The sequence below is a fragment of the Penicillium cosmopolitanum genome, assembly GCF_028827165.1.
Source record: "Penicillium cosmopolitanum strain IBT 29677 chromosome Unknown utg000009l:1.0-9042332.0:1.0-9050551.0, whole genome shotgun sequence".
In the NCBI taxonomy this organism is placed as follows: domain Eukaryota; kingdom Fungi; phylum Ascomycota; class Eurotiomycetes; order Eurotiales; family Aspergillaceae; genus Penicillium; species Penicillium cosmopolitanum.
In genome coordinates this window covers 216,547-242,815 of record NW_026622679.1, presented here as the reverse complement: position 1 = coordinate 242,815, position 26,269 = coordinate 216,547, and the positions used below count along the sequence as shown (strand labels likewise).

The window sequence follows — 26,269 nt, the reverse complement described above, 5'->3', positions numbered from 1 at the left end:
TTAGTTAAAAGTTCGCGACTTCTCTGGCTGGTTATCTAGCTGGTTCGATTGGGCGAAAATGTCTCTCTGCCAAAATAGAACACGGAAATTGATGCCCGAGGCTTGATCCATCCACGAGTCTATAATTTCATAACCGATTTGCCATTAAAAGTCGCTTCGAATTGGGCAGAATTTGCTCATTTTGAGCTATAAAAGATTCCACGTGTCCGTGTGATTCTACCTTAGCAATTCTTCTCGAGCAAGGAAGTTACTACGCATCATATTCATATTCTTTCCTTCGCACGGCCGACAATGAAAAAAACGCGAGAACCTAGCAACAAGCGTTATCAAATTCCGGAGAAGTTCAATTTTACGAATGATTGGCGCGACAATGCCGTGAAGCCCGCTCAAATGTCCGAGGGATCCCAGTCCGCTCAACTTTTTGAGTACGTCGAATTGTCCTTCATTGATACGGCGACACCTCATGGACACAATGTCCGAACGACCGAAGATCTAAAACGTGCTTCTGGGTTTTACAATTTCATGAACCTCGATCCAACTTCGATGGTCACCAAAAAGTCTCATAAAAGAAGGGCTTTTCAACAAATCAAAAAGGGTCATAGATGGCCTCTACAAACCGAATATTCGTCTGACTCAAAGAGTATACATCGCAGAGATATGAGTACGCAGATCGGGCTCGAAGTGGGAGCGGGGATATACATCACAAAACCAGTAAAACAAAAAAGGAAAGCTACAGCTGAAGATTCCACTCTCATTACTGGTTTTGTGGATGACGTTTTGAATAGCCGGTCTGCATTAAGAAATTTTTCCAAGTTACCAATGTTACCCACTTATTACTGGAAGACAGGGGAAAATTGAAGTCTTCACAGCCTGTAGTCAATCCTGCCATGTTATTGAAAAGATAAGCGGTACATTAAGAAGCCCCTTTATTGAGGTGTCTTTTCTGTAGGAAAAAATGCATATTCAATGTGGGTCATGAATCGTGATGCGCCGTCTTACATATAGAATTCCGATATATATAGAAACATTATCGGCTTGTAGTATTTAATCGAACCCGGTAAATATATTTGTATCGCCGTGATACTAGTAGCAGTATGCAATAGGAAGCTATGTGGAAAGTGGTCTAGAATCAGGAATTGATCAGGCACTGTCACTAAAAACTCAAGGATCTGACCCTGGCCGCTATGCCCCTTCGTATACTAGCCTTTTTCATATCCTCCATATCCTTTGACTGGGTGATGGGTCGGCATCTGGAACCTTTGAAATATACTTTCCGACGGGCGCCGGAGGTTCTGGAGTACGCAAGTGGCGGGGGTTGGTTTCGGCGATTGTAACTCCGTGCGCAGACCCGCCTGTCAATCACACCTGAGTCGATTATAGGAGCAGAAAACTAAGGTTTTTAAGAAAAGATTGTATATACTGCTCCGTCGGATATCCCATATTCAAGATAATTCTTTGATTCCTACTATTTTAGCCCTTTGTCCTTTCAAAATCTTATCTTATTGTACTAAACTTCAGAAAATCTACTGTTGCACGCCAAAATGGCCGAAACACCATCGAAGCCGCCAGGAGCAATTCACTTGGAGAATGTCGAAGATGTTCCTAAGGATCTGGCTGCAGAAATTCTCGAAGACCAAGCTAGGTACACACCTCAAGAGATACGTCGGATGAAACGACAAATTGATTGGCGTGTGATACCTTCTTTGGGGCTCATGTTTGGCATATCACTCATGGACCGAAGCAATGTGTCCAATGCTGCCATAGCTGGAATGCGAGAGGATCTCCACCTTGAGACTGGCTACCGCTACAGTCTTGTGACCCTCTGCTTCTTTGTCACATATGTCATTGTTCAAGCCCCAATGACTATTGTTTGTCGTAAGCTCGGCCCACGGCTCTTTTTGCCAGGAGTTTGCGCTATATGGGGCGGGGTGATTGTTGGGTTTGGATTTTCCCAGAATTGGACAACCCTTGTGGGGTTGAGGCTTCTCCTCGGATGCCTTGAGGCGGGCTTCTTTCCAGGCTCTGTGTACTTGCTCTCCACCTGGTATACAAGATGTAAGTACCTCAAAATCAGGAATTTTGAACACTAAGCTTAATAATCCTAGATGAGACCGCCAAACGCTACTCCTTGTTCTATCTTATTGGTGTTGTGTATTCGTCCTTGTCTGGTATCCTCTCGTACGGACTCATGCAAATGGATAACGTTGGCGGCATTTCAGGCTGGCGATGGTACGTCACTAAGCCTTTCGGTTTATCCAGAATCTAATCATTTTCTTAGGATATTCATTCTAGAGGGAATTGTTAGCGACACCCTTCTCAAACATTGAGGCTCATATTTTAACAACGATATAGATAACAGTTTCTATTGCAGTATTCGCCTTCTTTTTGATGGTGAAATTTCCCGATCAAGAACGTAAGAGCCCGTCATTTCGATTTCTCAAGGGCGAAGAACTCGAGTTTGTCATCTCGCGGATACAGAGGGATCGTGGAGATGTTGAACCCGAAGCCTTTACCTGGTCAAAATTCCTAAAACCAGCCTTGGACTTGGAGATTTGGGGTTTCGCCTTAATGCAATTGTATGGAGCAATACGAACGATATTTCCTCGTTTGGCATGGCTTAAGAAGCTTGCTAATTTCTGGAATTAGTTTTATGACGACTACATCATACTCCTACACTTGTAAGTAAACAACCAGCCATATGGAATTCATCACACTGACTCGATATATAGTTTTTCTTCCAATCATCCTTCGAGATACCCTAGGCTTTGGTATTGCAGCATCACAATGTCTGGTGTGTCCACCATACGTGGCAGCTGCCGTTCTCATGATGTTCACTGCATGGTATGGGGATCGTCTTCATGTTCGAGGACCGCTGATAATCATGAATTGCTTTATCGCTCTGATTGGATTACCCATTGCGGGATTCGCGAATAATCCCTGGGTTCGGTACTTTGGGATATTCGTAAGCGTGGCCGCTGTAAACAGCTGCATCCCTACGATCATGACTTACCAGGTAAGTGATAATCTCATGAGGACTATGACTTTAGCTTATATATCAAAGGCAAACAACATTAGAGGCCAGTGGAAACGGGCATTCTGCTCAGCCTCCTTGACTGGAATTGCCGGTATTGGAGGTATATCTGGCAGTCTAGTTTATAGGTCTCAGGATGCGCCAGGTTATGTCCCTGGGGTTTCAACCACGATTGGGTAAGCAAAAAGTAATATTATTGATTTTGAAGTGTGTTCACTAAGTTCCCTATCAAAGATGCACTGGTTTAACAGTCGTTACCTGCTGTGCCCTTATGGCTTACTTCAGATCTGCTAATAAGAAAGCTGACAGGGGCGAACTAATTATCAATGGTGACGAAGCCTTTCGCTTTACGCTGTAAGCGTCTCGGCCACTTTTCGAGCACATAAAGAGCTGTCGAAGCGATGCAAGCCTATGGAGTCGAGACGGGAGTGACAATAATTTGGCAAGTGAAGGAGAAATATTCGGTTAGGAAAAAGGCTCTCACTACGTCTTTTCTAGAAAGTAGGCCCACAACCATTTTGGAAGTTGCTGTAACGAATTATGTGGTTCCTATTGTTGTTGATGCCTTGTGCGGATGGCATCCACTTAGGCATCCACGCCTACACCTGTCTAGCTTCTGTCTCAGCTTCCTCTTCTACTTTCTGGTCAAATTATTACTTTTGTGGAACCGCTACTACTTTCTTTGCCCGATATTGCTACATCTTATCCTGATATATGTGAGTATCTGAGCATCCTCGCAGTTGCAATAGCACAATTCGAAATATATCCAGTATGCTTGACTAAGAGCAGTCATTTCCAATGGTATTTAGAGAGTTTGATTAAAAATAAACCTGTAGAATAGTATGAATGCACTAACAATTACCCATCTCAGCCGCTGATTTAGTTGAAAGCTATGTAGCGAAATATCATAGTCTTGAGGTCTTGATAGGAAGCTCCTTTAACAAATTTCACCTTGTTTTGGCAAATCCAGTGCTCATTCATCAAGACAGTCATATTATTCTTATACACTTGCCAATCCATTCATTTTACAGTAAGATCACATAGAAACTTTACACTTTTTCTCGCTTCTATGTGGAAATTCTCCATTTGTCACATATATCAATGTTAACTAGCTATTGGAAAATTATCGTGCTAACGCTCAGAAGAAGGCGAGTATATTCGGTGGTGAGGCTACTCCGCCAGTATAATTCAGGGGTGCAGAAGACAGAAAGAATGTCCAGCGACCCAATTGATTGCAAGTTTGTGCCAGAAGCTCGAGGTCGAATAGTTCCCCAATGGGTGTACCCCATCCAGCCAGAAGAATAGGATGCAAGAAATACTTGGGGTCCACCGGAGCTAAAGGCAAATTTAGTGAATATAGTTATTTCACGGAGGGATATAAAATTTACTTACGCACACAATCAAAAGCTGGATTATCGGCACCAACTGCGGCGAATTGATTTTCCCAAAGCCATTTAACGGATTCCTCAGATTGAGCAAATCCTGGCCAGCTATGTTCGGACTTGTGTGCTTCTTTCGCTTCTGAATTCATTGCTCCGTAACCAGAAACGTATCCTGTAATATTTGTAAGCTCCTATTCAAGGTGCGTTTTAAAAGACCGCAAATAGTGTTTCAGTGGAATAGTATACCCACCTGTGCGAATTAGGAATATATCTCCAGTTCGTAAGGTGATACGCTTTTCATTGATGATCCTTTTGATCTCCTTTAGTGTGATTGGATGCGTCTTTGTAGGATCATATGTGATGCCTTGTTCCTGTGCCCATGAAAAATAGTCGATAAGAACTCCTCGTCCAGCTATTCCTCGATCAGCCCAGGCATTTATACCATTTATCGTCGTTTCAGCCTCGGCGTATATGTCATCTTGAGTTACTCTAAAATGACGGATTAGAGAATTGAAAGGATTGGCTATATGAATGCTGGGATCATACCCGTTGTAAAACTTCTTCTCCGCCTGGTAAGCGAAGTGTCGAAAGCTATCCCATTGCGCGCTTCCCTGAGTGTTGAAAGTAATCTTTCAAGATGTTAGTATCAGAAAACCATGGCTTGGAGTTTACATACAATATCGTCGTTTACAATTCTAGGTGCTTTATTTATCATCTTGTGTTCAAAGCCAACTCGACCAAGCAAAGAAGGCTTGATGAAATCAAGAGGCAAGCTTCGAGCCTTCAGCATCTTATCTTCTCAAAAGAGGGGAAGGTTACCTTAGGGAAGACTGGAGGTCGAACTTACTTCAATCCCACACGAATTCCGGTCTGGATCTCCTCTTTCGCAGCTTTCAAGACGACTTCATCTGTCAGGTAGTTGAGTGCACCGAGCTCTGGATTCTTCCAAAGACCCCAAGCAGAAAATGGAGGATCATTCTTATTGACAGGCAGGTCTTCGAATCGCGGGAGTGATTTATTCATCGCCATGTTGAGTCTGGACCAGCCAATGGAGGGATAGACGTGCCTTTGGTGAGAACTATCGAATATCTTATTACTACTCTTCCAGAAAATCCAAGAAATGTTTCCCTGGCATATGTAGTGTCTGACAAGGCCGGTCGGCAAATCTCGGCGTTAGGTCTCCGCATGAAAATCTCCGGTATCGGGTGTAGTATCCGATAGGGTCGGCCTCTCGGCTTCATACCTCCGTGCCGCGTCCATAGGCGTGCGGGGTAATTGGACCGTCCTTGGAGATGTGATATCCGCAGACACTTGCTTGGAGGAGGTAATGAAGCCCCGGTAGACATATATCTCAAGTAAATGGTGCGCATAGCAGATATTTATCTGACATTACCAACACTCAATGCATCAGCCATGGGGTCGATATCTTACGAAGATGGAACACCGATCCAAGTTCGAGACGCACCAATTGGGGAACACCGTCCAATCCGTATTGTATGCATTGGTGCTGGTTATTCTGGTCTGATGATGGCTATAGTGGCGAAAAAGAAGATGAAGAACCACAAAGTTGACTTCCAGATCTATGATATGAATGACGACTTGGGTGGAACATGGCTTGTGAACAGGTAGAGCAATCTCTTAGCTGTGTTCACGTCCTCAATGTTGACACGTATATTGACTCTGATACTAAATAGATATCCTGGTTGTCAATGCGATATCCCTGCACATAACTACGCCTATAGCTTCGCTCCTAATCCAGCTTGGAGGAACTATTACGCCACATCAGAGGAAATTTATGATTACATGAAACTCGTGACTAAGAATTTTGGCTGCGAGGACCTAATGGCTTTCAATCACAAAGTCACTGGCGCAAAATGGCAAGAAGATTTGGGAAAATGGCACATTACTGTCCAAAATAAGAAAGAAGAATTCACCGACGAGTGCGATGTTTTGATCAACGCTGGAGGCGTCTTGAGGTACCCATCAATCCCTCACTTCTGTCTCTTCCTCAAGCTAACCAGACACAAAGCTCATGGAGCTGGCCAAAGATTCCTGGTATTGAGCTCTTTAAAGGGAAACTCCTTCACTCTGCCGATTGGGATACTTCATATGACTGGAAGAACAAGAATGTTGCTGTTATCGGTATTGGGTCTTCCGGTGTCCAAATCCTACCTAAAGTAGCGCAAACAGCTAAACATGTCGACTTTTTCGTGCGCTCATCGACCTGGATCACTACAGGGCCAGGTGCTCTCGAACCAACAGCCACTGAACCTGATATGGATGCCGCATACAACTATGCGGAGCACGAGTTGAAGAGATTCGCAGAGAACCCCAACTATTTGCGCCAACACCGTCGAGCTCTTGCTGACAAGCGTATTGAGAGCTTCAAAAACTCCATGGCCGGGCGTGAAGCACAGGATCGAACGGACAAACTCTTCCGGGACGATATGCTGCGCCGCCTGGGCTCATCTGAAAAAGCCGCGAAAATTGCTGAATGGCTTCTTCCAGACTTCCCTGCCGGTTGCCGACGTCTGACTCCTGGACCTGGCTTCCTCGAGGCTTTGGTTCAAGACAATGTCGACAGCTGGTGGAACAATCTTGAACGCATAACCGACACCGGCGTCCAGCTTCGAGATGGCTCTCATATAGAGTTAGACGCTATATTCTGTGCGACTGGCTTTGAAAGCTCATTCAAACCTAGATTTCCATTGATTGGCCGTCATGGGGTGGATTTGGCAACGAAGTGGACCGTGGGAGACCCTGAAGCATACTTTGGCGTTAGTGTCCCAGGATTTCCCAATTACTTCTCCTTCATTGGCCCCAATAGCCCGGTATCAAATGGCTCGTTGGTACAAGCCATTCAAATGACGGGAGTTTACATTTATAAATGTATCAACAAACTCCAAACTCAAGGTCTTAAGTCCATGGAAGTCAAAGAAACGGCCACCCGCGAATACAATGATTATATTCAGACGATGCTTTCGAAAACTGTGTGGGTGGCACCGTGCCGGAGCTGGTATAAGCGAGGTACCATCGACGGTAAGGTGGTTGCTTTGTATGGTGGTAGCTGCTACCACTTCGCGGAGGCGCTCCGAGACCCGAAATGGGAGGACTACGAGTTTGAGTACCACAGAGCGCATGGCCAAAATAGATTCTTGTGGTTAGGTAATGGCTTTACCGTCAGAGAAATGGCCGGCAGAAGCATTGGGGACACACAGACTCTAGACTTTGAAGAGTATTGGAATATGGAAGTACTCCCAGAGATCCATTATTGATTGGTACCGTTGCACAATTACCATGGGGATGCTTAGCATAGTTTACCATGTATTCTCGACTGTATATGCCCCCTAGTTTGTTTAGTTAAGCTTTTAGTCTGTACATGGTGCAAAAGCCTTTCGTTCGCCCCTCTCTTTCCTCTCTCTCCTTCAATTTTCTGTTAGCTTGCAATATAATAGGATTAACTGCGCTTGTTGTTTTATGCTATCAATGCAAGGACTTATATAAAAAACGTCGTGAATAGCATTAAACTGCTTAGACTGTGGATATCTAAGTACCTGACCGTTTTAGCCTGGTACGAGCAGCCCTTCAAATTACGTCAAACTTTCAAAACTTAATTCTCTTTAAAGATTTGCAACTATTATTTGCTAGACCAAGCCTCCCAACTCTGCGGATCAGATGTGTTGATGGAGGTCTGAGGATCCCCTTTCTTCCTTTTCCAAATTTATGTCTGTAGGCTTTAATTTGGGCATTTCCGGCACACTTGGTTGGGAACCCTTGAACTTCACCCCTAGTCTGTCCGCAAGCAACATGACAATGTCTGTCAAGGCGATAATCTCATCCCTTTGTCCACCATTCAGCATCATACCTATCATGTGATTTTTCACTTGTTCTTGACAATCGATTCCAAGTAGCGCAGCAATAATCACCTGGCTAGTCTCAAGGGTGTTCAGAATCTCGTCGAAGGAGAATACGAAGGAGTAAAAAAGATCTAAAGATGAACAAGAAATTTTCAAGTCAACCTACAGTCAACTAAAGGTTGAAAATCAAGAGGCATTCAGGAGGAAAATTTCCGAAATAACATTGGAACCATTTTAAAACTCACTTGTAACAATCCATGAATAGTCCGGTGCGGCGGTCTTTGTTTTGGAGCCATCATAATCTGGATTAGGTCCGTATATGCTGCGGAGCATCTTCTGCCCTCGCTCGCGAGCCTCTTCGAATGTTTCTTTCTCGCTGGAGTGCAGGATCGTGTTAGCAGTTGCAGATAAATTTTAGTGACATGGGCCGTGGTGGATAGACATGACTCAGGCTGAAACGAAAGCCGCGGAGAAACTGGAAAGAGGTGGATTCAAACATACCGGTAGCACTTGTTGTCCCTGAGGTGTTCGGGTATAGCAGTAGCCAATGCCCGTGTAGCATTCCCTGTCTTTACGCCCCCAATCAGCCCGATACCAAGGAAAGAACAAGAGTTCAACTTACCTTAGCGGCCCCCTGAATTCCGCAAACTTTGGTCAGACCTTCTAGAATTTTGCGTGTCTCCTGCCTCTGCTCGGGTTCTGGAATATATTGATCAAGAAGGTGTCTATAAAATCCGGGAATCTCTTCAGGGTAATTCAAGGCGCCCAGTGCTACAATAGCCGTCAGATACCACCGGAAAGTGCTCTCAGCAGGCTTGCCACATTCTGCGAGCGAGGCGATAAACCCCGAGTCTATTTTGGTCATTGTAAACGATCTGTTGCGTTGTGCAATTTTGAAGCATGGGATTTCCAGGCTTTCTGCTCGAAATCAGTCGCCGAAGGTATGTTGGGTTAATTCTTTTTAGATTAGTATCTGCAGGTTGAAGTGGTTATCTAGTCACGTATGATCGGGGAAAGGTTCTCCGCATGCGGAGGTCGCACCTCCGCTGCTCCACAGTAAATAGACCTGGCCAAAATCATCAAGAATGAAAAGAGGCCCCACATAGCACAAGCATCAAAAATTATCTCGTCAATCTTTAGCAATCACCGCGGCTTCACGCTAAGTGAAGAAACAAAACAGACATGGCATTCGCATTAGCCCTAGTCATCCCTTTCGCAACGGAAGAAAAGAAAGAGCGAGTCCGTATTTCCCAGCAGAGCACTTCAAAGACATTTAATCTTAGATGACCCCCTCATCGAAACACTCAAAGCAACTTCTACATTACGTATCGCTAATTGAGCTTGCGTTTGGAGTAACACAGGTCCTGGACCTCTTCGAAGCGATTTCTAGAGAAACCTTCTTGAATGAAAACGAAAACATTGCTTACTGCTGGTACCGGAAGAGCCTTGACAGCCCCTTGGAAGGGCCTACTGTGTGCGGATTAGAAATGTGTGTATAGCATGCACCTGCTGAAATTTCCTCACCACGTTTTTGTTCCAGTTTCCTTTGGTCATTTGATCTTAGCTTTCGAGTAAAGCGTTCAAAGACAGAACTTGCTGACAAACCTACGCTTCCCAATAGTTACGAGCAAGAGCGGTCTCTGACTGAGATACACCGCGCGGGAGAAGCTTACAAGCATATGCGTGCTGTGGCGCCAACGGAGAAACTCTTCCTTCGCCCATCACCCCTCACTTTCCTGGAACCCGCTATTCCCGCGGAGCTATGTTTCCTCACTAAAGACGGCACGGATGTGCATTTTGATCGGAAGAGGGAAAGCAGCACCTATGTTATTCTCACGCAGTACTTTCCCGAGACTAGCGACGCACGAACCATGCTCGAAAAGAAACTGAAGGAGCTCGCAGAGGCGGCTATTGGCGACGAGAGTGTGCTGACTTTTTATCCGCTCCGGCATCGGACGGCAGATGTGGGGAATGATGAGGATCAGGGCGCCATAACAGTCTTTGAGCGGTATGGATCGCATGCCGAGTATGAAGGGCAGTCAGCCATGGTCAGGGAGCTGACAGAAGAAGCGCGAACGGCAGTTGAGAGATTCGAGGTTTCGACGTGGACAGATGGGGTGGGACATATCCGTGGCAAGAGAATTACTCAAACATGAAGAGTCAACTGCCAGGATCTCTATTTACGAATGCAGCTTCGTTCTGTATATATACAATTGGTCCATTTGCTACTGACTAGGTGAATTCATTTGGTGCTATTTTATCAGGCCGTGTACTGTCATTTTTTACTCTCGTCAGTGTAGCTCTTTAGCTCGAAGTGGTTTGAATGTCTACTTGGTTTTCCTTGGTAGTCTGCATCCTCCGATATGAGAGATCCATGGATAAAACACGCGTGTCTTCCTCAACCGCCAATTGGGATAGACACAGAAACTTCCTTTTAATTTGGATACTTGTGGGCTGAGTGAGAGAGCCTCGAAAATGATAACAGACATGTTCAGCAAAGGCAAATGCCCATTTTAACCCATGGCCGGGTCCAGGGTTCGAGACAATATTCCTCGCAAAGCTTGTTCACGCTATAAGCTCATGTTTGTGGGTCTGTCAGATTCGACAAGATGCGCGGAGAGTGGCTTGAAAGGAACTTAAATCAAGTCAAATTCGAAATGATATACAGCGAATTCCGATATATCCGTAGGCCTATTCCTTGGGCTAGATAAATATTGCTGGAATTCTCCATGCAAACAGCTTCATTCGATCCCAGAGAGCGCAGTTGTGCACTGTGTAACACACTGTATGGTTACGGGTATGCCCAGGCATCCAGGCCTCATTGGTTAACGTAATTCCCGGCCGGTTTGCGCACCCGGTCGAGCTGCGCACCCCAAAACCTATAGTAAATGCAATAAGTTACCGCTTCATATCTCAGCAATGAAAGACTATTTTTACTTAAGTATAAGAATATAGGCTTTCCCTAGCATATGAAATAATATATCTTAGTTTGAAGCAATTCAGAAGGCTATTTTGATGCTTTACTATAAAATACGGTGTAATTTTGGCGTGGGTAATAAGAAACATATATCTCTACTAACTCCAATAATTTCCTCATACCGCGCCAGTAGGTTAGAAATACTATCTTGATTATATTACTTTAATGTCTTATCATAAATAAATATGGTTGTTGAGATATGAAGTGGTAATTTATTGCATTTACTATGGGGTTTGGGGTGCGCAGACCGGCCGGGAATTACGTTATATTGTCTTCCCGCTCTCTATTATTCTTACCTTCTCTTATACTCAGTATTTCGTTTGAATGCTATATATTGTTGATTGATCACCTCCAGTATCTTGAGCTGTTAAACACTGTAAAAGGTTTTTATTTTAATTTCATCAACATATGTAGTTCAATTTTTAAACTTCACTCTTCTTGCTTCAAGAACATATTGTTCACACGTAATATGTTTTTTTCTAAACAGTGTGCAGAATCTGATGACTCGCTGGGCTCTTATTTGGTGTCTCCAGAGCTCTTGGTAGTTGGCATCAAGCCATGACGGTTGCGGGGGCTCAAAAATGTTGTAGTCGACCTTCAATCCCGGGAATAGTAATGCCTTTCAAAGATATGCCACCCCAGGCCTGACCCTGTTCCACAGGCTCATTGATTCAATCCACCGTGAGTCGAATTTGGCCTACTGCTTGTGTTTTATTTTTTGTGGACCCTTTGCAACGTCGTCCGACTAATATTGCCTAAGGTTTTAAGATGACCTTCCACATGCTACAGATCCCCTTTCATCGCTAGACGGCCACGTTCGAGATTTCTTACTAGACGAGAGCAGACCTTGAGCTATTTGCACCTTCTGTCAAGTTTCAAATTGACCGACCCGCAAAAGCAAATCTCCAACCATTCATGCTTTGGCGAGCGACATAAATTCTCACCTATTGTTCATATTTAATTTTACTTACTATTCCGTTCAATATTCCGTTCAAGTCTTTTGGGGAGCAAATGGCGGCTGAAATAATGCAGCAGGTTATTGTAGCACTTTCCGGACCGTGTTGAGAAAATTGCAGAATAGCACGAAGATTGGACTTCGGAAGCCATCATTATTCACATCTTGTTTGAGCGCGCTGGCCGTCACCTGGATCATATTGGACATGAGCCTTCACGACAAAATTGGCCACTAAATCAAAATTAGGACCCCTGGACTTTTAGAATATAGATGATCGGGCTCCCTTTTAGAATTTGACATCTGGTTCTTTCGACCAACCAACCGACATTGGCGAAATTATCACAAGTAAGAATTTGCATATCCTCTATGGCATGTTCTAGTAGAGTGGCTTTCACATCATTGATATCACAATTCAAGCTTCAAAGTATCGGTTTAGAGGGCTCATATGGAAATATAATCTACCTCCTTTTTTGCACAGTCTCCATGAAGCTCTAAGCCTTGAAAGTCCATTACGCTATCTCCTACCGGCTGCGAAACTTGGGCATCGGAAGGATGAGGAAGGAGTGGATGCTAAATCACTTGGGAAAGTACCTTCACAATCAGTCTATAGAAAGTCATATTGATGTAGCTCAATGCCCGGTAATCAATTCTCCTATGTAGTTGGGTATCAGGATCAAAGTCGGATGGAGTACTTATCCAAGTTGCCGGGATGGCATGTCATTTTACCGACACTTACTTGACCAGATCTCAGACCTCCGAACCACTTTGGAAGTTGTTGTTTATTTGGAGTTGATTCAAGAGTTTAATAGAACAAACCCAAGGATCTCACTCGCAAAATAAAAGGATGTGGCTTTGTAAATAGCACGATCCATTTGTTTGCCCATTGGCTGCCTGCGCATCCGCTGAGAAGCGAGACAAGGCTAAGGCCTCCCTACTAATCCCTCTCGTGCATAGCTTCTGGGGCCTCAAATGTAATACAGATCTGACCAATGATAGCGTTGTTCTGTGTACTCGATCTGTTGACCGTGTGGCCTACGAGTCCCAGAAGTTTCGGCGGCCGTAGACGGCCTCAAGTGAGTGGAAGGCTATTGTATCCTCTCGTGGCGAATTAACTAATGTCGTTTGATACTCCTCATTTCATAAGTGGGAAGGAGTTCACTAACTGTGAGAATCTGTGGATTGACCTCCCTGGCAGCAGGCCTGGCGGTGTTTCAAAGGTCACATGGACGAACCATGTAGGCAGGAAATGACACCTCCTGCGTTTGCTTTTCGTCTTTGAGCTCCAGCTGGTCCCTCAAAATCTTCATAGGGGGTATTTAGGAACCAAAATTTCAAATTCGATCCAAGACCGACCCAACACAGGTCTCCTGGGACATTTATTTAGACATTTTGCATTTAGAAGAGATGGTGTGAGAATCATGAGATAATTCCTACTCAGCATCCTACTTGGCTCTTGATTGTAGATCCCTAGAATATATACAAGGAGGAAAAGACATCAGTCAAATTGTGTAAATTTATCTGAAGTACACTATCTGATGCTGTATGTCTAAAATGCCAATCTCCAAACTCGTCTATGGCTTGGCTCAGCCAAATTTGACAAAACTCGCTTTGTCCATGGTGAATTTACAGATTTGGACCATTGCTCGCCACCAAGACCATTTTGTTCGTTGTATTGGTGGACCGCTAGAAACGGCGAAGAGAACTCAGCATGGTCTCCATAGGAAGCCAGACGCCTGTACCGGCTACCACTGCGCCACCCAGGCACATCTCTCAGGATTGGCATATGTTCCTGCTTGTACCATTCATGATAGTCGGTGATATTTTCCGACGAGTCAATTGGTGACATTCCGACCGTGACAAAGACTGTTCCAGGCAAGCGCTCTCCGACATCGTCGCGCTTGTCATAAGAGATCCGTTCATAAAGTTGCCAATCGCTGCGCCTAAGGACTCTTTCGGCGGATGTACGAAGGGTATTGACCAATGCTTCGTCGATGGCATGAATATCGTTTACGTGGTAGGCGTTCTCGTACGGGTAAATGTTGGGACCCTCGATTTTGTCCTTGCTGGTCAAAATGTCGACGCTAGAAAGTCCAAGGATTTGGGAAAACGCCGATTTCCTCCATTCGTTGAAGCTATCCTCGTCGACGGAATCATGAGGCTCGAACCATACTCGAAGCAGTCCTGTAGTCATGGCGGCGGGTTGACAGTGTTGTTGAGAAAAACTACTTGACTTAGTTGAGGTTTGGGTGGCCAATTGGAAAGGGATGTCGCTAGGGATGAAATGATTTGGATTCTTGTACGAGATTATATAAATCCGTCTAACTACTATCTCGGAACCTGCGGCAATAATCGATCTCGGATTTGCGGATATGTGATCTCCGATGCCAAGGAATTAGCATAATCTCGAGTACCAAGGGGATTACATGAGCTTGCGGGGTAATTTACCCAGAAAATCATGTGACCATTGATACGAAGCATACCCTACAAAAACGCATATTACAATTTGTCATCATTTCCTGTACTAACCAACCGGCCCCACACTAAATTTCTATAATATTAATTGGACCCTCGATCATGTGGGACCATCGGTGTGCGAGTCGCACCCGGAAGTCTAAGTTGGAACTTATTGCGGAGATCGCATGTTTCGCTGTCTGGGCCGCTTCCGCTCAGGTAACGAAAGACCCAAACCTAAGAAAGAGAGCTCTGCATCGAGTCTGGATTTGATGCTTCCAATAGTTGTCCTTTGGTAACAAAAAGCTCCCAAAGGATGGATTTGCAAATGAGCTTTTTGACATCAGCTTAATAGTGCTGGTAAAATTATAGAGTTTCTGACACTGGGTCTGAAATAATCATGGCAGGCGATCTCTTCTAGCCGACGGAGACTTGTTGCGGGATTCAGCTGAGCGGAGGTAGAAAAGTAACGTGACTTCGCCCCACCAGAGGTTGAGATTTTCTACCTCCGCTACAAATCGATTTACAGCGGAGGTAGAAAACCTCGACCTCCGCTAGTATTAATAAGCAATAAAATTAGTGTGTTTTGATTTTATTTAGCCCCCAGCCCCTATCTTTTTGAATTAAGTTATGTTTTTCTTTTTTTTTGGAAGCGAAAAACCAGGCTTTGTTATTCTTTTTTTGCTGTAATCTATCTTCTAAAATAGACTCTCTTCCACTAACCGGCCCCACATTAAATCATACAACATTAATTGGACCTCAAAAAGCCGAGTTTGTTGTGATATGAGGCTGGTGCAGATCAGGAATCAAGCCGAACCATCGGAATTAATCCCGAAGTATGTATACGAAGAACCAAGTTGATTGGAAATCAACTTGATCTTCTTGTCTGTATATATAGCCTCATGTTTCCCTCTGAATAAATAACACAATTCATACCTCTGAACTACAACAAATCTACTTGTATCTCGCAGTGCGGACAATTTTGTAGAGAAGACTGCCTCTGGAATATAATGTTTTATGCAAACCAACAGCTTCACAATAGCAACCTTCAAAATAGTAACCTTCACAATAGTAACCTTCAAAATAGCAACCTTCACAATAGCAACCTTCACAATAGCAACCTTCACAATAGCAACCTTCACAATAGCAACCTTCACAATAGCAACCTTCACAATAGCAACCTTCACAATAGCAACCTTCACAATAGCAAACAGAAGAATGCCAGACAGATATTGATGCTAGTGGAAGCAGAAAAATAAAACATCTCAACAACATGATATGAAGATATATTGGTGGACAAGTGCACATACCGATTTATCTATACGATGTTGGGTGTCAGATATTCATCACCGAATTAATCAATTATCATCGTATAACAAGTTTTTCTGGTGACACAGTATATGATAAAGCTTTTGCCACCGTTGGCACCATATTAGCAGTCGTGCGAATGCCGCAGAAAAGCTCCGATCACGCGTTCAACGTTCACCACCAACCTTTAGCTAGGTACCATTTCTCTGAGACAAAATCTGGCCAACTTTCTTACAGGTAGATGTTGATCTTTGGATGTTGAGACAAAGCTGTTGATCTACACAAAAAGATGCAGTCATGTTGGAAAAACACTCAATATGGTTCATCAGCAAGGGAGGACTGGCGTAGCCATGAGCAGCAGCAAGAATTTGAATGTGCAGTATGCAAGAGGTCAAATTGGAGACTCAATTTCCTCCTCGGATTTCTCCCCAGTCGCCGGTAATTGCCGCAATTATGCATGTTAGGACATAGTTCACGGCTTTTCCGATAAACTAAAAGTCTCGTCACCAAGAGTCCTGCTATCGTGGCAGTAAACCCAAAGAATTCCAGCCCTTGTCATCTTTTCTGACTCCCTGTGAACACGATTGAAAGCACAATATCGATATCAGCTACTGATTTCTTCTAGAAATAACGCAACCTACATATCAATACGTCAACCTGGCTCTTAGCCTCTGCCAACATACTTTGTTGCCGGTGTGGAATGAATCTGGACTCGTCTTTGTGATTGAACGCGAAAAGACACAGCATCTCACCTTAGCTTAATTGCAAAAAGTGCTCCTAGTAGGTATGTTAACTCATGCCCATCGACTCCATATCATGCTAACGGAGAAGGTGCCCTTGATAAAAGACCTACATTCACTGTCCCCCAAATTCAGGCGAAAAGCTCATCTCTCCTTCTCGCCATCCCTGAATTTGATTCTCATGGCTCAACTTTTGAGCGAGAACAAAGGAATCAGACGACTTGTCTCTAATGAAGATCTCATTGGTAAGTCATCTAGTAGCAGGAATCCTCGTGACGGATATCTGATTGTGTCGATAGATTTCTCGGAAAGATTTCTTATCAGCTTGTGGTCTTCTCTAGCGAAGAACAGCCCCAAAAAATCGACTGGGTTTCGGGTTTATCTGAAAAATATCCTTCGAAGATCTCATACAACATATCATACACTCATCGTGGCGTTCTACTATCTAGCTCTCTTGCGGTTCACGATTCAGCAGAAGTTCTCCATTGAGCCGTTCGAAGTGCCCCAGGAGCTTCAGCCTCTACAGTGTCGGCGGCGAATGTTCCTCACAGCTCTTATTCTGGGTTGGAAGTTCACTCAGGATTATGGGTACTCGACGCGACGCTGGGCATCCTTCTCGGGTCTAAGTGAAAAGGAGCTAAATAGAAACGAAGGATTGTTTCTTTCCGTGATTGATTGGCGCCTCTTTATATCGCATACAAAGCTCTCTCACTGGAAGTCAGAAGTACTGTATTATGTTCAAAATCCAGACGTTGGTTTACCCGAGTTTCCCTCTTTCCAGTGAGAAAGCAGTATACTAATTAGACCTATGTGGATGGAAACCAAGTGTATCGGCAGGTAGGAGTAGCTTTCACCACTGAAAATGATATATTTGGAGCTAAAAACTGATATTATCTTTCCGTGCAACCCTGCTTTCTATCTACTGACTACTTACCACTATTATGTGTCCTAAGAGGTAATTGCAACATGCCAAATCAATTATAGACGATTTTAACGGCACATTACAACTGTTGGGGTTTTTACCTAATATTATTTTATCTTTTATGCTTGAAAAATTGAGAGCACCCGAAGATAGAAACAAAATTACGGGAGGCGTCTTCCTGCCTAATGTGGTCATGGTCCGTCTTGAATGTGTAGTTAAAACCATCAACCTCAAAGTCTCATCAATGCAGTACAAAGAGCCAGCCAAACTCTTTCCTGGGGCCGCTGCTAGAGCCAGTTGTCAAAGAAACACGATATGCTTTATGGATTACGGAAGAACGTTGAGTATGAAAGAAGATGGATGATTCTTGTTGCCAGTGCTTCCTGACTATAAAATAGAATTCTATTGACGCTTCCACTTGCTTTAGATACCATGGGCTTAATCAATGACATGCGAAAGCATAAACCAGATAGAAAATGGCCACCAGAGTGCCGAAGATAGCTTTGCTCATAGCGCCATAATACATGATCTCGTAGTACGGAGTATGATCCTGGCTTGTGAAGAATTTGAAAGAGGACTGAAAGCCGGGGACCTGACTGGCAAGGTAACCTTCGATGCATACAAGAGGAAAGATCAACAAAAGTTGGATGCAGCCGTAAAAAGCCCGAGCCTGACTGTCCTTGCTCAGCAATCTCGGCTGAAAAAGAAGAGCGGTTCCAAAAATTGAAAGCAAAGCTGAAAGAATTGCCACTGCAAGTGCTCCACCAAAGACTTTGTTCATGAGGTGTTTGAATTCTATGTCCAGAATGCAGCCGCTACCACTAGCTAGGTCATGCGTTGCGCGGTCAAGAAGAAGACTTGCGCAATGCGCAATTATGGAGCTGAGGCTGGCAACAGCTAGCCAAGTGGTCACAAGGAAGAATGTCGTCAGACGCGGCTTTTGTATGGGGTTTGAATTATTGGAAAGCATGTCAGGTCTGCGAGAAGAATCGTTTCGCAGAATCAGAACTTGGTATCTGAAAGAGAAATGGTGTGGTGAGAATCAGGGATATGAGGGAGGTCAAAAATGTTTCGTGGGATCTAGATAAAACAGTACCGAAAAGTCACCTCTCTGTAACTCATGTAACAACAGCGGACAGACCTAAGTTGGGGAACGTTCGACCTTCATTTCCTGTGGTGTCGCGGGGTGTTGAGATGATCCCAACAGGGAGTAATAATCATTGATACAGTTGATGGTCAAGAAAAACCAGAAGGGGTTCAAATACGCATTGAATCAACGATGAGACACTTAACCAGCGACGATTAGAGAGTCGTCTGTGTTTATGCCCTCATAATTTGAAATCATCAATGCATCGGCTCAAGCAGAATGACTAGCTGCGGTGCTATAGATACCTGGTCCCTCGAGATCAGAACATTCGTTCTCAAGAATTCCTTTGTCAATCTGAGCCAGGGAATTTCAGCGCTTTTTATCTCTGCCGACATCTCTTTGAATTAGAGGGACTCCAAACAGATATGCAACTTTTATTGAGCTGGCCTTTCACAGCATCGCACCAGCCTGCTTTTTCCGATACTGAAATTTTTGAAGAAAAGTGATAGTGGCTGTCCCGTTATCTGGAATGAGATCGCAGGTAGCGCACATATATAAGAAACAAAGGTTTAACATGGCGCATGCCGGGATAGCATGATCGCTTGCAGCAATGAAAACCACCACGTCAAGGCAAGCAGGTATGTTTCACTTAAATTAAGTGAAGAACGTGAATGATGGGCTGGGACGAATTGAGTTGAAACAATCCCTAAATATTTGGAACAGGTTGAGTAATTTTTATGCCTGCAGAAAGCGCAAGACAGGTTCAAGGGCCAATTCCCCTTTTGCTGTACATCGCGAAGATGCGGGAGTAAAAATGGTATTCCCGGGTGATATCCGTAGTATTGAAGGTATGAGGCGTAGTTTTGTGTTGCATCGTAGAGGAATATCATGTCTGGTGGAACAAGAGGGTCTAGAACGATAATTTTCCCAGCTGGACTGTTGATACCGGGGGCCTGTGTAGTCGATATACTATGTTTGTGGAGACCATGCAGTATTGCTGTTGAAGAGTGGTAATTTCGTCGCTGTAAGAGATTCTGCAGGGTCATATTCCGCTGTCAGATATGGGGCTGAACTATCGCATTGTTGCTGAGAAGCGACTCACCTGTGCGCATTCTCGCAGGCCAAAGGTCAATTCTGGGATTGCGGAACAGCATTCCCATACTGACCTGGCTAGTTCTTCCCAATTGGCTAAAAGACGCTTTGTGATCCCATCATGTGCAATGATGCTTGATCGGGTCAGATGGGCGAAATTTCTCTTGTCTAGAGCAATGAGGGTGCGAGCCAAATCAGGTGGCGAAGATGATCCGAGACAATCTTCAAAGAAGGAGTATGAAATATCGAATTCTTTGTCCCAGGGCACTTTTGAGGTACTGATGTACTGGTGGCGGAACCGAACAGCAAATAAATTGCAGATCTTAAGCATATTAGTAAGACTCTCCGGTCGATCTTGAAAGAGGCGTTGGATCGGGCCGGCAACGAATTTAAAACTACTCATAGGTTTCTCAAACAGATCTGGTGCAAGATCGGGTTGTACTGCGGCTAGGCATTGTGCTATCGCTCGGTTGGCGAAGGGGCTCTTTCGCCGTAGATGCTGAGGCCATATTAGCTACTGAAGTCTGGTATCAGGTACAGTCAACTTTACCTTTTCTACCTCCAAGTACACGGGAATTCCATCAGGAAACATCCGAAGAAAATCTAACAAGTGCATATACAAAGCTGTGTGTTGCATGAGAAACCACTCGACAGAACTCGCCGTGTATCCCAGCGAGGCACGTACGATGTCTTCAAAAGCGACTCTACTGAGCTGGAAATGACTCTCGGCCTCAATAGCCTGAGCGATGGTCTGCGGGTCGAGCGCATGCACTGGAGCTTGAGGTATCCAAGACCAAGGGACCGGCTGAAATGGTGGAAGCCCTGATCGACGCAAGACTTCCTCCACTCGTTGCACATGAGAGAGACTTTCAAGCAGATGATGTTCACCCGGTTCAATTAGCGCCTTAAAGATAGCATCAATTGTGGTAACATTGCGGCTTAAGAGGGAGCTTCGTGGTATATTTTCATCGCAAAATAGACCGTAACGAATGACTAGGCAGATTTCGAGATTTTTGAATGCCCAGAGAACTGTAGTAGCTTCATCTTCCCACCAGGGATAACACGGTACCTCGAAGCGTAGAAACTCATTGTCGATCTGGAAGACAGGTTGATACAACTGGGTAAGATCGGAAGAAGCAGACCGTCCTGAAAGAGTTTGCGACATCCCGGTCTGCTTAATGGCAATGATATGTTGGGGCAATATAGAACACAGGGTGGTAGTTTTTAACGTCGACAAATCCTCCACGCAGACCAATTGCGTTTATGCTGCACAAATTCCAGGGACTTCAGGGGCCAACGCGTTTGATCATACCGTAGACGAACCTCATACAGCGAGAGTAGAGGGTGGGGGGAGAAAAATTCAGAACCGAACGAGGTAGAAGTAAGGATAAGATGTTGCCTGGGCTTGGGGCGAGGATAGAGGAAGAAAAAAACACTGCCAATGCCGAGTTTATCAAATGGCTTCTCCTGCGGCGTATGGTACAATACTAGTGCTTAAGTATTGGCCAAGAAGAACTATGCTAAACGGATACCCAGATTGTTGTCAGTAGATTCTGATTATTATAGAGCAGGCGTTCATGTCTGTGGGGTATTTGACTTACAAAATTTCGAAAACCCTCAAATACGCCGTATTGCGGGGTGAGAAAATCAGGAACCCATGGGTACAAGCCGACTGCGGTCGAGACAGATTCACGGCCTTCTAAAAGCGGGACGAAAGTTTTATTCAGGAATTCTAAGCAGTCTCGGCTTCAGAGTCTTAGAGCTTGGGTTCTAGCCCAAGCTCGAGCAATGGCAAGCAGCCCCGAGGCTCGCTGGCTTGCGCAGAACTGGAATGTATAAGAGAAATTGTATAACTAGACGGTGTGGAAACTAATATCTAAGGTGCGACCGACGCTTAGATAGTTATGTGTGTTTTGTTTGGTGATGCTAGGTGTATGGTAAAGTGACTGGTTTTGAGACCATTCCCTGCAGCCGGTATTGTGAATCGAGAACTGGGACCGTACTGTAAGCCGCTCTTTCCCGTTCTCGGAACGCCTACATGGCTCAGCTGCTGGTGTGCCCGATCTCAATGCTGCTCCATCTGTTGTGGGGCTGCGGCATGAAACAAGCAAGGACTTGGTGCTGCTTTATAGGTAAGTTCGGTAGGTCTACAAGTATTTAGAATCGCTCTGGACTGTACGGGAAGAGAAGACGCGGGAAATACTCTGATTTCAAGCGGCCCTATATCGGTCAGTTGTCTGGATTGATTTTGAATAATGGTGGGATGGACCGCGACGCGAACCCTGAACCGCCCGACCGCGACGAACACGACGAACGCGAAGATTCACCGCCACAATTGTCGAGACCGAGACGCACCACCAGACCGCCGAATAATTATGCTCGGGAGCAAGAGATCGACAACGAGCAGACAAAGGCACGCTCCCAACAGAGGCAAAGAATCCAGAACAAGCCAGGGACCCAATGTGACGCAGCAATTTCCGACGAGTCGGCGACAGAGAGCGACGACCCAAGTGCCGCCAAAAAACTCAGGCAAGAGATCAGACGACCGGATGATTTAGTTACAAAGAAAAGAGCTCCGGAATACCTGAAAAGAATTCCAGAAAGTCAAGGAAGAATTTGGTGCCACCCTCGCAGAATTCGACATGAGCTGCAGACCCTGACACATGGAATTGAATCAGCTTGAAGTTTTTTTAGTGACCTCGCACGTCGACCCCACAACGTAAAGCCTCTCTTCGGCATTTCTATGCAGTGATTGGGTTTTATGGGCGAAGCCGAGCGAGGTCAACTTAATTGCTGCAAGGTATCCCTAATGTTTAGCTCAAAATTGTCTACCCATATGCCATTCCCTCTGAAAATAATCTGAATTTCAAGTTAGACGTCTACAGTACTAGGGATGTCTCTTTCCTTCTATAACAAATGACTATTCCCCCGAAGATCAATTAAGAGAGACTCGTCTTTCGTAGGCGATGTTCTTCCACGGTCAATTTGACCTTTCCACTATTATTCCGGCCTCCGAAAGCTTTTGCTTTTGAATGGATTGCCCGGGGACAAACTTTTTGTCGTTGATAAACACCTGCTGTAAATAAGTCACTCAACTCAGGTCTTTGATTAGAGAGGCATTTCAACATTCCAGAATCAGGCACCATTTTAGAAAGGAAGAAGGTTGATTGACAGGCACAGAAATGCAAAAAGGTGATGACGAATGTTAACATCAAAATCTGGGTACCAATCATATTAAGACATAAAATTAAGACATATAGATGATTGATCTTAGTTTCAGCGCCGTCTAGCATATTGTATCAATTCTGCCGTCAGTACCGACTCCATTAAAACTTGAAACAAATCACATGTCTTCCCACATTACCATGGAGATTATTGACAAGGAATTCGAGCTCATGAAAGAGCTTTCGGAGAACAAGTTAAACAATGACATCCGTATTTACCTTGATGAAACACGCAGCAAGATCCAATCGAGGGGCATATATAACCCCATAGGCCCGTATAAGAGGTCCCTCGCTCATTTCGCTGCGATGGGAGATTGCGTCACGCTTCTTGAAAGGCTGCTGGACCTCGGTACTCCGGTTGATGATCTTGACCAAAACAAGCGCACACCACTCTCTTGGGCCGCAGAGTATGGCTCTCTTAGAGCCGCCAAAGCTTTGCTGAAGAAAAGAGCTAAGATCAACTCTCTCGATGACATGTACAGGTCACCCCTTACCTGGTTGGAATATGCCGGCAGCACTGAATGCAAGGATCTAGAAGCTACCAGGTCATACCTCAAAGAGAATGGGGCAACCATGAGGGGTGCAAAACGCGCATGGATATTTAAGAAATTGCGAATACTCTGAGGAGAGAGGGGATACTGATTGGTTTTCTTGTGCAGTAGGGTGGGATTTGAAGCTACCCCTGTCATTTTTGGTCTCTGAATTTTAGAAGTGCAAATAGCTGAAAGAGCATTTTCTGAAGTTCAAGGTTGTCAGAACTTGTGATCCAAGATAGACTTGCACTGTAGTAGCTACGAGGGAAGTTTCTGGTACAAGCGCCCTATGGCCACAAACAGGGCTTTTTCTTCTGCACAAAAAGTAGTTTTCTCACCATCAGCGTTCATATCGTTGCTACTTTCTGGCCTAGTTTAGCTCTTCGATCGCCTTTACGCCGTCACAAGACAAAACTTGATCCTGGGAGCAAGTTATAGAAGCACGCCGAACCACAATGCCCAGCAATTCGTCAACCAATGTATGAATACTCAAGGTACATTCGAATCCGTGGCAATTATAACCCATTTGACAACTGAGTAGAGTTGAGCTGCAAAGGAATCCTGCGAAATAACCACAATTAGAAACGCCTCATCCACAGCACCCGTTTCTGATCGTCATTCCGGGCACTATAGTGAGTCCACTGTGCATCATCACGACATTCTTACTAAGTCTGAATAGCTTTGCCTGACGATCGAAGAGGGTACCGAGAGAGGGCACGTTTCTATCATTTATTTTGCCAAATCAAGGAGCAGATATCGCTGCTTGAAAAAGATCGGAAAACTCTCGTTTCGGAACTCGAATGTCTGCGCAGTTACTCATGGACCTTGTACTATGCGTACGATAGGACGATGGAAGAGCTGGATCAGGCCAAAAAAGCAGCAGGGGTCCGGACGCTGATGGTGAATGAACTATTTGCGCAGGAAATAACATCTTATTTGATGAGCATGAGACACTGTCACCAGAAACTCTAGATACTAACTACAGTATCTCATTTCAATTTCATTCGTAATTGATACAGTAAAGTAAACTTTCTGAACCACAAGTTCTAGTATGGTTCTCGTAAGAAACCCGATCCGGCTGTGTGTCTTATACTCCGATTGAATCTTCCATGAATATTACGATATACTGTGACCTGGTCTACTCAAAGTTCTTGTATTTTGAATATATTCGCAAAGACTACGCCTGAGTTTCAACGGCCAATTCTTAATGTCGTCTCTGTCTCGGGTTCAAAGGAGAGAAGACGTGGGTACATTGTGGACATAATTGTATCAGCCTTATCCAATTATGGGAGGTGCTATGGTAGGCTCAGGCTCCCAGGAGCTCACAGCCAAATTTGGGCCAATCATTTCTACGGGGGCTTTGTGGCAGACGTGGGTCATTAATAGCACTGATTGGCTCATTCTTCCTCCGATCTATTATTAGTATCTAATGATCGCATCGATATTTACGACCCACGGGCTCCTGGGAGCCATGGCCGAGTATCCACCAATCATTTCATAGTCGACTTGCGCGCATGTGAGCCATTGATAGCACTAATTGGCTTATAATTCCTTGTTGTAGTACTCACTTTCCCCATCCACTTTGCTCCCAGGAGATTGGAGTGGATAATGCCTTTGCAAAGACGCGGCTGATCGCAGAGGTTTGTTCTACGAAAAATTAATCGACCTGATATGTAACCCACTATTCAAGGGACTCTGTTGTGAGGTGGGGCTGTGTGAATCAGTCCCGCGCCGTACTGTAGCTTGCATCTACTTGATATTGTGTAGGTGTGCTTCCTTTTCTCCGATATACGAGGTAGGCAATAACTAACCCTCCCCTTTGGCTGGAGATCCAGGGCCGCAATATGGCACGGTTTTTGTCTGCCTTTTATGAGGTGTTCATTGGGTAGGGTATTGTGGTCATCATTGGTGGGTGAAATGGAATGGTGTGATATGTAATCGTCTCACCTATCGCAATAACTTACGAGCCCATGGCGGTGAATGTTGAAATGGATCATCGATGCTTTCCTGCGGCATGCTCACCACTGTTGAAACTGTGCCAACAGTGGTAAAAGGACTTGCATATATCGAGTCGCCAGGAAAAGTGGATGTCTCCGAATGTTGTGTTCGAATGTTGTGCCAGATGAATAACCAAACGTTGAACTGGCTGCAATTTAAGAGTAGTTTGTGTTTAAGCCCTCACAATTCACAATGGTGATCTCATTGACGCAGACTGAATGCCTGGCTGGATAATTATAAATACCCGATCCCTCGCCGGCTGAAGAGTCGTTCGCAAGCATTCCTTTGTGATTTTAAATCAAAGAATGTCGATCGTGATTCGTCTTCGCGGCTACTCTGGTATGGATTGACCTCCAAATCATGCAGTGAAATAAGCTGGCCTTTTATATCGCAATGGCCTAGTCTTTCTCATCAATAGAGTCTTCAGACAGCAAGTGAGTGTTGTTTCCCAGTCATTTAGAATCATGCTAAGTCGGAAGATGCTCGATACCAGCCCCGTTTCCGCTTCTCCTCGAATAACCCATTGAGCGAACCTTTCTGGATCCCGAATAGCCCAAGCTGCGAGCACAGTGAGTTATAAGTTGTCTTCATGAACTGCCTACTGATGATTGATGATAGATAGATGTCATCCTTGATACAGTCTCCTGCGGCGGACAGCAAGAACCGACAATGTAAGTTCAAAAACTACGGCAAAATTAAAAGCAGATACCAT

The 26,269-nt window shown here is 44.6% G+C and overlaps 9 protein-coding genes across 9 annotated transcripts; 5 read left to right on the top strand and 4 right to left on the bottom strand.

Moving 5' to 3' along the window:
* Positions 1 to 1,520: 1,520 nt before the first annotated feature.
* Positions 1,521 to 3,389, top strand: N7509_008233 (uncharacterized protein; the record flags this gene model as incomplete). Its single annotated transcript, XM_056632870.1, has 7 exons — positions 1,521 to 2,055; positions 2,106 to 2,229; positions 2,279 to 2,300; positions 2,353 to 2,576; positions 2,695 to 3,013; positions 3,062 to 3,207; positions 3,266 to 3,389. Coding segments are annotated over 7 exons (1,494 nt in total), but the record flags the coding sequence as incomplete, so codon positions are not given.
* Positions 3,390 to 4,169: 780 nt separating this feature from the next.
* N7509_008232 (uncharacterized protein) lies at positions 4,170 to 5,442 on the bottom strand (the record flags this gene model as incomplete). Its single annotated transcript, XM_056632869.1, has 6 exons — positions 4,170 to 4,366; positions 4,424 to 4,585; positions 4,664 to 4,902; positions 4,960 to 5,042; positions 5,090 to 5,186; positions 5,261 to 5,442. The coding sequence occupies 6 exons, from the start codon at positions 5,440 to 5,442 to the stop codon at positions 4,170 to 4,172; spliced, it is 960 nt and encodes a 319-aa protein (XP_056483489.1).
* A 384-nt stretch (positions 5,443 to 5,826) lies between these two features.
* N7509_008231 (flavin-containing monooxygenase) lies at positions 5,827 to 7,688 on the top strand (the record flags this gene model as incomplete). The annotated part of the gene is made up of 3 exons (XM_056632868.1): positions 5,827 to 6,038; positions 6,108 to 6,389; positions 6,443 to 7,688. The coding sequence occupies 3 exons, from the start codon at positions 5,827 to 5,829 to the stop codon at positions 7,686 to 7,688; spliced, it is 1,740 nt and encodes a 579-aa protein (XP_056483488.1).
* Positions 7,689 to 8,084: 396 nt separating this feature from the next.
* On the bottom strand, positions 8,085 to 9,135 carry N7509_008230 (uncharacterized protein; the record flags this gene model as incomplete). The annotated part of the gene is made up of 4 exons (XM_056632867.1): positions 8,085 to 8,401; positions 8,516 to 8,646; positions 8,772 to 8,839; positions 8,893 to 9,135. 4 exons carry the CDS (start codon positions 9,133 to 9,135, stop codon positions 8,085 to 8,087), a joined length of 759 nt encoding a protein of 252 aa, XP_056483487.1.
* An 814-nt stretch (positions 9,136 to 9,949) lies between these two features.
* Positions 9,950 to 10,426, top strand: N7509_008229 (uncharacterized protein; the record flags this gene model as incomplete). The annotated part of the gene is made up of 1 exon (XM_056632866.1): positions 9,950 to 10,426. The coding sequence occupies one exon, from the start codon at positions 9,950 to 9,952 to the stop codon at positions 10,424 to 10,426; it is 477 nt and encodes a 158-aa protein (XP_056483486.1).
* Positions 10,427 to 13,748: 3,322 nt separating this feature from the next.
* On the bottom strand, positions 13,749 to 14,393 carry N7509_008228 (uncharacterized protein; the record flags this gene model as incomplete). Its single annotated transcript, XM_056632865.1, has 1 exon — positions 13,749 to 14,393. One exon carries the CDS (start codon positions 14,391 to 14,393, stop codon positions 13,749 to 13,751), a length of 645 nt encoding a protein of 214 aa, XP_056483485.1.
* A 3,672-nt stretch (positions 14,394 to 18,065) lies between these two features.
* N7509_008227 (uncharacterized protein) lies at positions 18,066 to 20,967 on the bottom strand (the record flags this gene model as incomplete). Its single annotated transcript, XM_056632864.1, has 4 exons — positions 18,066 to 18,560; positions 19,502 to 19,744; positions 19,813 to 20,301; positions 20,353 to 20,967. The coding sequence occupies 4 exons, from the start codon at positions 20,965 to 20,967 to the stop codon at positions 18,066 to 18,068; spliced, it is 1,842 nt and encodes a 613-aa protein (XP_056483484.1).
* Positions 20,968 to 22,065: 1,098 nt separating this feature from the next.
* On the top strand, positions 22,066 to 22,485 carry N7509_008226 (uncharacterized protein; the record flags this gene model as incomplete). The annotated part of the gene is made up of 1 exon (XM_056632863.1): positions 22,066 to 22,485. The coding sequence occupies one exon, from the start codon at positions 22,066 to 22,068 to the stop codon at positions 22,483 to 22,485; it is 420 nt and encodes a 139-aa protein (XP_056483483.1).
* A 682-nt stretch (positions 22,486 to 23,167) lies between these two features.
* Positions 23,168 to 23,650, top strand: N7509_008225 (uncharacterized protein; the record flags this gene model as incomplete). Its single annotated transcript, XM_056632862.1, has 1 exon — positions 23,168 to 23,650. The coding sequence occupies one exon, from the start codon at positions 23,168 to 23,170 to the stop codon at positions 23,648 to 23,650; it is 483 nt and encodes a 160-aa protein (XP_056483482.1).
* Between the last annotated feature and the right edge of the window lie 2,619 nt (positions 23,651 to 26,269).